The sequence below is a fragment of the Piliocolobus tephrosceles genome, chromosome 8 (genome assembly GCF_002776525.5).
Source record: "Piliocolobus tephrosceles isolate RC106 chromosome 8, ASM277652v3, whole genome shotgun sequence".
NCBI lineage: Eukaryota > Metazoa > Chordata > Mammalia > Primates > Cercopithecidae > Piliocolobus > Piliocolobus tephrosceles.
The window spans coordinates 21946125-21958336 of NC_045441.1; the positions used below are offsets into that span (position 1 = coordinate 21946125).

General features: G+C 35.5%; 1 protein-coding gene and 1 pseudogene across 2 annotated transcripts in view; one reads left to right on the forward strand and one right to left on the reverse strand.

The window, feature by feature from the left end:
• Positions 1-11598, reverse strand: part of LOC111529017 (serine/threonine-protein kinase 31-like) — a 42291-nt gene extending 30693 nt beyond the window's left edge. The window contains exons 1-3 of one of the 2 annotated variants that reach the window (XM_026448715.1): positions 11517-11598; positions 11375-11427; positions 5794-5892 (exon numbers count right to left, since the gene is read on the reverse strand). In XM_026448715.1, coding sequence (XP_026304500.1) covers positions 5794-5892; positions 11375-11427; positions 11517-11544 — 180 coding nt within the window. In that variant the 5' untranslated portion in view covers positions 11545-11598. Of the gene's footprint in view, positions 1-5793; positions 5893-9857; positions 9945-11374; positions 11428-11516 lie in introns of those variants that run through there. The other variant, XM_026448716.1, reaches the window with a different exon arrangement.
• LOC111545017 lies at positions 1551-2094 on the forward strand (annotated as a pseudogene).
• Positions 11599-12212: the final 614 nt, after the last annotated feature.

Consider the following 12212-nt stretch of genomic DNA (forward strand, 5'->3'; position numbering starts at 1 on the left):
AAAAAATAAAACCTGCCTCATAAGGACGCTGTGAGCATTAAATGAGTTAGTACACACACAATGCTTAGAATATTTGGCACTACCTCACAAAGGAAACAAACACTATTATAATCACTACTACTATTGTATTATATAAGGGACATTTAATCTCCAGTTTTGCCTACTAGCTGCCAATGAATATCTTTGTACAAACATCTTTGTCTACTTATAGAAATGTCCCAGGGTAAATTGTTGGCAGATAATCTGATGCACTCAATTTTACAGGTACCTATTACATTGAAAAAGATGGTTAATACCCATAGTCACTTGATTTAAAACAAACATGCCAATACAATTCAGCAAAGAAAAGATGGTCTTGTCAATAAACAGTGATGGTATAACTGGATATCCACATGGAAAAATACTGAAGTTTATCTCCACCTCATATCATAATCAAAAAATTTACTGCAGGTCATCCCAGCCCTAAATGCAAAAGGTAAAAACTTCCAGAGAAACACACACACACACACACACAAATATATCTATGATCTTGGGGTAAGTACAGTGGTCTTAAATGGGAAGCAGAATGCACATACCAAAAAGAAAAAATTAATAAATTAAATTTCAAATAATATCAAGAAAATGAGTAGGTAGGCCACAGACTAAAAGATACTAGCAATACATATAAAAGACAAAGGACTGGTGTCAAGAATACGTACAGGCTGGGCACAGTGATTCACACCATGAATCTCAGCACTTTGGGAGGCTAAGGTGGGTGAACTGATTGAGCCAAGGAGTTCAAGACCAGCCTGATCAACATAGTGACCATCTCTACAAAAAATTTAAAAATTAGCCGGGCATGGTGGCACACACCTTTAGTCCCAGATACTGGGAAGGCTGAGGTGGAAAGATCACTTAAGCCCAATAGGTTGAGACTGCAGTGAGCCATGATCGCACCACTGCACTCTAGCCTGGGCGACAAGAGACTTCATCTCAAGAAACATGCATAAAAAACACAGAGAGAGGTCCCTGCCCCACCAATTCGCTCTCCTCGGCACCGGCGGTGGCTGTGCTGTTGTGGTGGTAGCAGCATCCAGCTGCCACAGACCCCACCAACGACCAGCACCTGGTCTGCTCAGCGTTGCAGTGGGCCAGACCAACCGCTGCACCACAGATCCTTTCGGAATAAACCATGGGATTGGGCCTCATCCAGATGTGGTGGAATATGCCAAGGAAAACCTGGAGAGCTTCATCAAAAATAGTGATAGCTTTGATAATCAGCTCCTAGACCTAGACTATCCATCTAAGAGGGAAGTTATAGGGCAAGGCTAGGTCACTCTGATCTCCTAGCAACTTATCAAAAGAATTACACGTGCAAGTTGGCAAGCCCCCACTGTAAGCGAAATCATCTGTCCATCTCAAGATGAAGATATTCCAACACGCACCTATAAAGAAAACCACTGCTGAGGTTTGAGTTCTGTGAACCTGCATTTGTCGTAATTGCCTCCAGATAGCATCTGACAGTCATTAGTATGACGGAATTTACTGTGGAGCTGGAGTCCAGAAAGACCATGAAAATATGACTATAAGTTGGAGGCATATTAGTCACGCCTAGAGAGGATTCGTTAATACAGAACTGGACAAAACACTTGGGAAAGGAAAAAATATCCTTGTTTTGTCATTTGCTCCACTTGTGCAACCAAGTCAGAATGATAATGGCAAACCAGATTCTGTGGGACTCCCTCACTGTGCTGTCAGGAATCTACAGGACTTGGCTTGTATTTACATTTGACGCACATTTAGAAATTGCACAAATGATGAGATGCAGGCCAATGGGATTCCTCAAAGCGCTCTACCAAAAAGGAAAAAAAAAAGAGAGTTAAACAGATAATTAATATGTACATATTTGTGAGTAATCAGCTTATTCCTCAGTCTCTAGACAGAGAGGAGGATGAAAAAAATGGAAGAAGGTAACAAAGAAGAGGAAGAAAAAGATCACAGTGAATCAATGAAGCCAGAGGAGCCACGTCAAAATTTACTGAGAGAAAAAAAATCACAACTCTGCCCCTCCCTGAATCTTTAGAAGCTTACTTGACATATTTTAGAGACAAATAATTTAGATCAAGGAGAAAGAATGCCTACCAGTAATTCCTTTAGTCTTGAAAATGTAGCGTTTGTTAGGAATTAAGAGACAGAATTATTTCTTTCATCAGAGCTAATTATAGTGGAAAAAAGCAAAACTTGTTTCTGTCAGTAACAAAAATAAAAGAATCCCTTTTATAAAATATATTTCTCTTTAAATCTTGGAAGAATGCTGTTTTAGCTCAGAGTGATTTCCAAGTGGAATGCAACAGTAGTCAAGATTTGTGTATTATAAATCCTTTTCTGATTCCTTACAGATTTGTAGTGGTAAGGGTTAGATTTAATTTTATATAAGGTTTAAATAATTGTCAAGCTTATATAATGTGATCCGAATTGCAGTTGTTTGCACTTCCTCTATGAAAACTTTAATAAGGAAATCAAATGCTTTGTAGACCTATTTACCTTACTTTTGTTGCAGTCACTGTCGCTGGGTTGCTGTACATATATTCCAAGGCAATATATGGGTGCAATAACAATACAAGATATTGAATAATTTAGCTTTAAAAATCCCACAAATTTTACGAAATTTTATAGCCCTGCTACTTCTGCTTTTGAATCTCTTGCCAAAAGACATGGGTAAAATATCTGCTTCTCTCATTTTAAGAACACAGCAAGTGAATTATTAAAATAGAAAGTATATACTTAATACAACTCTTATTTAGTATGGACCCTTTACATTTTCAGTATTTTTTTAAATGAGGTTATCTTAACTTTCTAGCATTTTTAAAGTATATTTAGAATTGCTTTTTCTGTAGTTCACTGTATAAAGCATTTGGTTTGAAAGAAAAATTGTTGTGTGTGACTCTTGATAAGACACAGAAAGAGGGAATGAGCATGAGTGATGGCCATCTTCCTGGCTGGCTCTAAGTAGCAGGGTAGATCTGATCAGCAGATGCACTTTAGCAAATGGAACTTCTAACTTATCTGAGTATTTATCTTTGGCAAGGTAGGGCTAAGCTTGCCTAGATTTGCTTTGGATCTTTCTAGTATAAGAAATATTCACAGAAATTGTTTGTTTTGAAAATCCTGTTCCGAATCATATTGTAATCTTTGGGATCCACGCCATGTTCATTTCACTTCCTCTCATATTTTTCGTGTTTCTTTTGGTAAAATTATAATGGTTTTCATTTTGTACTTAATATCACACACGAAAACCATCCATCATTTGAGCTTTACTGTAGCTTATCAGTGATAAAAACAGTCAGTAACTGCCATTGTTTGTTTGTTTTCCTAGTGAGGCCTGAAAACAATCATTCTTTGTTAAGAAGGTGTACAACGTAACATATTTACTAGTGTTACATGGATTATACTTTTCTTAAAGGGAAAAAATTTGAGAGTATCAGGGACTACCAGGAGCATTGTTACTACAGTAGTTGTTCAGATTTGGTTAAGGAAGCCCAATCAATGTATAGTGAAAGGATTATTATATCTCTGCTAAGATTCAGATATTGTTTCAAAAATCTCAGCTCCAATCATTCCACACATCTAAAAACAAGTGTTTGTACTCATCTAAGCATGAAACTGTCCCAAGTAAGTGAGGATATTTTAGTAATGTGAAAGACACTTTCATGGAAGCTATTTGTTTTATACCAGTGGGTGGGGTGGCAGAATTGGGAGTATTTCTACAGTTATTCTTAGATGATTACCAAAATGCCCCATCTCATTTCTATCTAGGAAAGGAAAAAATCAGTTTTATACTACTGTTGTCATCTGTCAGAAATGTTCATTTTATTTTGAGTTAAATGTAGCTTTAGAAGCTTAATCTTGAATTCCTGGTGACCACATGTTTGTATCTGGAAACCTTGGAGAGAGTTATCATCTGACCTATTCCCCTCGCTTTTTTTTGGTTGGAGCTGCTGTTTAGATGTGTAAAGACACATATTCTTAAATGATGATTTTACTATTGAGGAGGGAGTTTTTGTTGAGGATATACTTGAAGATTGGCTTTTTCATATTGTCTTTCCTTCTCTGGCCTTGGCAAAGTGTACAGTAGATTTTCATGATCATTGCATACCTTTTGTCATTGAAATATATCTTTTATTTTTTAAATGCATTCATTTTACAGTTGTGACTTTATCATTGACTTTAAGAGGTAGAAATAAGAAATAAAAATTAAAGTGAAAAAAAAACATACAGAATGCCTACAAATCAATCAAGACAAATAACCTAATTTAAAAATGGGGAAAAGATGTGAATAGGTACTTCACAAGAGCCCTTGCAAAGGGCTAATAAAAATATTAAAACACAACCTCAGTACACTAGCAATGCAGGGGGCTGGTGAGGACATGAAGGAACTATAACTCTCATAAATTGCTGATAAGGATGTAAATTGGTTCAACACTTTTGTAAAGCTGTTTGGCAGTATCTACTTTGGCAGAAACATGTCTACCCTATGATTTAGCAACTCTACTCTAGATATATGTGCAAAAGAAATGAGTCAATACATCCAGCAGAAGATTTATATAAGGATTTCATAGCAGTTTCATTCAGGGTAGTTAAAAACTGCAAAATATCCAAATGCCCATCAAAGGAGAACAGATCAATAAAGTGTGTTATATGTATACAATGAATGCTAAATAGCTTAAAAAAGAACAGACTACCAATACACTAATACATACAACAATATAAATGAATCTCAGAAATTATATTGAACAAAAGAACCCAGACACATAAAATACAGTACATACTGCATGATTTAAGAACAGACAGCTGAATCTATGATGATACAGTAAGAATGATGGTTGTATCTCTGATGGAGAAACTACTGACTGAGAAGGGGCCTGAAGGAATTTTCTGAAATGATGGAACTATATGTTGATCTAGATGGTTGTTACATGGATACATACATATGTAAAAATTCACCAAGCTATATACTTAAGGTCTTAAGAGATATATATACCTTACTGTACACAAGTTATACCTCAGTAAAAAAAAGAAAAAAAGATAGCCAAATTGTTCTGCATGAAGATGCATCGTACAAAATTTTTGTGAATCAAAGTCAAAGGCAAGGAATCTATTTTGTTCACCACTGCACACTTAATGCTCAACACAGTGCCAGGTACATGGCAGATGGTACATACGTTTTCTTCACTTTTGTTTTTTGGCTAGAAGAGTGTGGTTTTTATTCTATTTTTTCCTATTTTTAACTGTAGTAAACTATACATAACATAAAATTGACTATCAGTGGCATTACGTACATTCACACTCTTTTGCAACCTTCGCCACCATTCATCATCCATCTCCATAGCTCTTTTCATCTTGTAAAACTGAAACTCTACACCCATTAATCAACAACTCTCCATCCCCAATCTTCCCCCAGTCCCTGGTAACCACCATTCATTTTTTCTGTCTCTATGATTTTGACTACTCAAAGTCTTCATGTAAGTAGAACCATAACAGTATTTGTCCTTTTGTGACTGGGTTATTTTATTTAGCTAATGTCCTGAAGATGCATCCATGTTGTACCTTACATCAAATTTCCTTTCAAGACTGAGTAATATTCAGTTCATAAGTATTTTTGAATTAATAAATTTACCATAACAGTCGTTTATACAAATTCTAAAAACCAGCCTCTCCATTTCAAATATACCAAAAATTCCAAAAACTAAATATCTAACACATAGGAAAGCTGACAGAAGGAATGAAATAATTATATTCAACAATATGGCTCACCTTCTTTGGGTCAAGATTCCCCAAAACTGAACTGGCCTGGGGACAAACTTCAGACAGTGAGCAACCAATCTTCATGATATCCTTATTTCTATTGATACTCTAGAAAGATCAGATATAGTGTAAGATACAGTAAAACACTATTTTATAGTGTTACACACTTGAGGGTTCTAAGCATGATAAAAGATTTTAGGCCATCAGAAATTAAATCAAGTTCTTATGTCTGTATTTTTTCATAATTTAAATGAGTTATTTATAAGAAATGAGACTAGGCCACATAAAAAGTTTACTTCCCAATGAGCTCAAATTAGGCAGAATTCAAACAAGATACCAAATATAATTAAATCATATGGAAAGGACTCCTTAAAGATCTATTTGATCACAGAGCTCAAACTGGGAAATAAAAGATGATCCTGGAACATTTGATAGTGTCAGAAAGTAAAAAAACGCTAAAAATAAAAAATAAATAAATAAAAAATTTTTAAAAAACTGGTTGTGATGGCTCACACCTGTAATCCCAGCACTTTGGAGGGCCGAGGTGGGAGGATCACTTTTGAGCCGGGGAATTTGAGACCAGCTTGGCAACATGGTGAAACCCTGTTTCTACAAAAAAAAAAAATACAAAAAATTAACCGGGCACGGTAGTGTGCGCCTACAGTCCCAACTATACAGGAAGATGAGGTGGGAGAATTGCTTGAGCCCAGAAGTTCGAGACTGCAGTGAGCCATGATCACACCACTGCACTACAGCCTTGGTGACAGAGACCCTGTCTCGAAAAACAAAAACAAAAAAGTGCTCAAAAAAAGAATAGGACATGTTTAAGGACAAGTATCAATTTCTGTTCTTTGGTGAACTTTGTCCCAATGGCCAAGGCTGAATAATTTAAACAACAAAATAAATAATGATAGCATAAGATTACAACCCATGGAATAAATATCCATGAGTTTATATTAATATAAATAATTGAATAAATAAATAAATGGCAGAGAAGAGACAGCTCTTCCTTATAGAAGAATTCCAATTAATAGATGTGGAAGGAATGAGGGGAATAGAAAATCATCATTAGGCAAGCACTAGAGCAATAAACAACAAAATTCGTGGGTGAAAAGTTGAAGAAAAACTGGATTAGACAGCCTCAATAAGTCTCCTAAAACATTTATTAATTACAAAAGAAAAAAGAGTAACTTTACAGTGAAAAAACCTGGAAATAGCCACCATACCCAAGTGAATCAAGGTTATCATCAGTAAGAAGGTATATCACATCATGAAACCCCAATAAGGTGTACTAAGAGGACTACAATATCACTTCTGTGGAACTCTTGCTAATCTATTTATAAGAAATCATCACACAAACCCAAATTAAAGGATACTCTACAAAATAACTAATATTCATCAAAAGTGTCAAAAGTCTTGAAATACAAGGAAAAATTGAGGAACATTCAGAGGTTAAAGGAAACGAAGGATACACAACTAAATACAATTCGGGATTCCATATTGGATCCTGTAACACAAAAATACAAAAACCTGCCAAAATTTAAATAAGGGCTATAGTTTAGTTAACAGCATTGTACTAATGTTAATTTCCTGCTTTTGATCATTGCACTGTGGTTATATAACACATTAGCATTAAGAGAATCTGGGTTTTTGGGCGCGGTGGCTCACGCCTGTAATCCCAGCACTTTGGGAGGCCGAGACGGGCGGATCACAAGGTCAGGAGATCGAGACCATCCTGGCTAGCACGGTGAAACCCTGTCTCTACTAAAAATACATTTTAAAAAATTAGCCGGGCACGGTGGCGGGCGCCTGTAGTCCCAGCTACACGGGAGGCTAAGACAGGAGAATGGTGTGAACCCGGGAAGCGGAGCTTGCAATGAGTGGAGATCGCGCCACTGCACTCCAGCCTGGGCAACAGAGCAAGACTCCATCTCAAAAAAAAAAAAAAAAAAAAAAAAGAGAAGCTGGGTGTAGCCTCTGTACTAATTTTCCAACATTCCTGTAAGTCAAAGTTTCTTCAAAATAAAATGTTAAATATATACATATGTGTTCTAAAGAAATATACCAACGAAATATTCAATAATGCTAGAAAGAACATGATTATCCGTGATGACTGAAAAAAAAACTCTGAAAGAGCAGTTCAAAGAACATCATGATGAATATCAAAGTCTTAGCATAGAAGAGGAACTGAATTTAAACTGAGCCTGAGAAACAACAGAGGCAACATTTGTGAACAAACCCCTAGAATCAAAATATTCCATATATTTTTTTCACTATACAGACTAAAACAAATAGGAGCTCTTTTTTTGTTTGGCACAATCTCAGCTCACTGCAGTCTCAATCTCCTGGGCCCAAGCAATCCTCCCACCCTCAGCCTCCCACACAGCTGGGAACACAGGCATGCACCATGCCCGGCTAATTTTTTTTTTTTTTGGAGCGACAAGGTCTCACTATGTTGCCAAGGTTGGTCTCAAACTCCTGGGCTCAGGCGATCCTCTCACATAGGTCTCCAAGAGTGTTGAGATTACAGGCCTGAGCCACCATGCCTGACCAGAAGCTCTTTCTTTCAAAGAAACAGGTGGAGTCAAATATTTTAGATTCCTTCAGCTGCCACCATCCAATCTGAAGTGTTTGCTTATAAGTGGTTTATAAGGCAGAAGCCCACAGGGCAAAAAAATGGAGAATATATGTGAGCAGATTTTCATCCTAATCTGCCTACCCATATTTCCAAATCTCTAGTCTTCTCTGTCTACATTCCACCCTAACCCCAACCAAATTTGCCAATTTGCTTCCTGAAAAAACCATTGCATTCATTTATACACCGTCAGTAGTTTTAATGTTTAATCTTTTCATGTGCATGTTTCCTGTTCTAAATGTTCTTCTGCAAGCGCCTCAACTTCATGGTTTTAACTCAGAGGTTGGCAAATTACAGCCACCTGTTTTAGTAAATAAAGTTCACTGCATCACAGCTACACATACTCATCCACATTTTGTCTATGGCTGCTATGGACTACGTTGGCAGAGTTGAATAGCTGCAAAAGAAACTGTATGGCCTAAAAATAGTAAACTACTCATCATCTGATCCTTCACAGAAAAAAAATTTGCTGACTCTTGAATTTGCTCCAAATTCAATCAACATCTTCACAAATAAAGTAAACTGAAATCAAAGTCTAGAGCTGCACTACTGAATACAACAGCCAATACCCACTTAAAATGTGGCTAGTCTAAGTAGATATGCTCTAAGTCTGATACACACACTGGATTTCAAAGACAATATTAAAAAGGAAATATAAACTATCCTGTTTACATTTCCATGCCAATTATACTTTGAAACAATATTTTGGATATATTGAGTTAAATAAAATGTATTTATTAAAATATCACCTGCTATTTTTAGTTTCTTCAATGTGGCTGCCAAAAATGTTTTAAAATTACTTTCGTGGCTCATATATTTCTACTAGACAGCACTAGTCTAGAAATCTTTTTACACTGATAAGTGATGTTTCTATACAATAAGCTTAAATATCATTTATCATCCAACCTGGGACACTGTTGAGAGTGATGCAGCTGTCACTAATACAGAGACAATGGGCATGGAACCAAAACGTGTGAGCAACCTTTAGAGAATATGCATAAACAGAAACAAATTTGCCAAATACATGTGCATAAGCAGACACACGAATTTGCCCCAAGTTTTCTATAACATCACCCTTCTACAATGTTTTATTACATGCAGCCATGCCCCACATAGTGACATTTTGGTCACGAATGAACCACATACACTGCAGTAGTCCCATAAGATTATAATAAAGCTAAAAAATTCCTATTGCCTAGTGTAGTCCTAGCCATCGTAACATCATAGAGCAATGCATTACTCACATATTTGTGGTGATGCTGGTGTAAACCTAATGTGCCCCAGTCTTACAAAAGCACAGCACATACAATTATGTACAGTACATAATACTGGGTAATGAAAATAAACAACTATGTCATCGGTGTGTGTGTATTTTTTTTTACTATTTTATTTTAGTGTACTCCTCCTACCCATTTAAAACAGTTAATTGTACAGCCACCTCAAGTCCTTCTGAAGATATTCCAAAAGGGCATTATTATCACAGAAGATGACAGCTCCATGCACGTTACTGACTCTGAAGACCTTCTAGAAGGACAAGAAGTGGAGGTGAAAGACAGTGATATTGATGATCTTGTGTCTTCGTTTTTAGCCAAAAAGTTTTTAAAGTAAAAAAAATTAAAAGTTTCTTAAAAAAAGAAAAAAGTTTTAGAATAAGGACATAAAGAATATTTTTGCCCAGCTCTACAATGTTTGTTTTAAGCTGTGTTATCACAAATGAGTCAGAAGTTTATTAAGTTACAGTAAGCTAAGGTTTATTGAAGAAAAATATTTTTATAAATTCAGTGTAGCCTAAGTGTATGGTATTTATAAAGTATACAGTAGTGTACGGTAATGTCCCAGGACTTCACATTCCTCACTACTCACTCAATGACTCACCCAAAGCAATTTCTAATCCTGCAAACTCAGTTCATGGTAAGTGCCCTATACAGGTGTACCATTTTTCAATCTTTTATAAAATATTTTTACTGTACCTTTATATTTAGATATATAAAGACTTACCATTGTATTACAACTGTCTGCAGCATTCAGTACAGTAACATGGGGTACAGGTACACTACATGGCCTAGGTATGTAGTAGGCTATATCATCAAGGTTTCCCTAAGTACATTCTACGATGTTCATACAGCAAAAAAGTTGCCTAATGATGCGTTTCTCTGTATGTATCCCAGTCATTAAGTGATGCATGACTGTATGTTTAAGAACTCTGGGTTAATCATATTCTTGTAGAACTTTCTTCTCACATATTCTCCTATTTCCCACATTATGAGTTCATCTCATCCCCCAGCAAAAGGAGTTCCCATGCTGTAGGGAGTAAAGGGAAATGCAATTTCTTTCCCTTCCATACCACGTATAGTTTACAAAACCAAAAATTAGCAGGTCATTCTGTGCATTACAGGAATTCACCTTCTTAAATTGTGGAACACAGCCCTTTAGTGCTTGCTTTGTATTTAAAACTGCTTTGTATTTAAAACTTACCCAACCGACAGCCTCCCAACAGAAAATCAGAAATGTTTCATTCATGCTTCCAATTTTATAATGAGGAAAAATACTATGTCTCAAATTTAAGCCATTAGAAAAAAAGACCAAGATTTTTAAAACTTATCCTCCTTCAAGAAACAATCTTATAAAAGACCCCTAGATGGGGCTATAACTTCACAAATACAACAGGCTCTCAGACTCCAGCAAAAGCAACCTACAATTGAGTAGAATTCTGAAATCACAATCTTGCCAATTTTTTTTTTAAACTTGGTGTATTATGCGCATAATATTCATGTGTCAAGTAACGTCACAGCTGTCGAAATTTGTCTTCTAATAATGCCTGGTGACAAATAATTCAATAAATGTTAGGCAATGAGAATAATAAATATATTTATTCCTGGGTTTTATTTTTGTTTTTGTTGAGGAGGAACTGTACTGGGGGAGATGAGGGGGGATATTAACCAGTTTGCTATTTACCTGGGCCCAAAACGTTACTGCATCTTCTATGTGACTTCCAACCACATCTTCCACTAAAATCAAATCACAATACAAAGAAAATTAGGTATTAATCAGTATCATCTAGCTCTTAACACCCCAAAATAATTTTTAGTGTCAGTACCTTTATCATAATGCGTATCTTCATCCATTTGGACAATTCCTGAAAAACTAGAACAATTCGATACCTTAAATTAGATTATAATAATCCATCCATTAATAATGAATGAAGACTGAACTACATCATGTTCAATTCTTACAAATGTTTTGTCCTAAATGCAGTATCAAAATTCAAACTCTATATTAAAAATGAACTCAATATTTCCTTCAATAACTCTTTTGAGTATTTTGTAGTATATGCAATTTTATCATATTTAATCACTATCCTTAAAATTATCTCTTTAGCCAAACTTTTACAAATTTATACTGAACTCATATACATTTTGATCACTTACATAAATCAACACTTTGAAACAATGTACATATTCTTTTTTAGAAAATATCCTCCCATAAAAAGCACTTCCACAACGTAAACAAAGAATAATAGAACAAATGCTTTAAACTGTTAGTCTATTTTATGTAAAAGGCATGGTGGTTACTATTTTTGAAGACTCTGTGGGATGAAAGACTGCAAAATACATAGAATTTTGCCTATTACTTCAAAAACAATTTTCATTACATATTATACTTTATCACATGCAAAAATATTCCAAAATAAATGTACACTACTATATAATTTCATCTGTAATATACTAGAACATTGCACTTTCCATTTACAAGTGTTGAAAGAAAATTAAAATACAGATTTTTGATTTTTTTT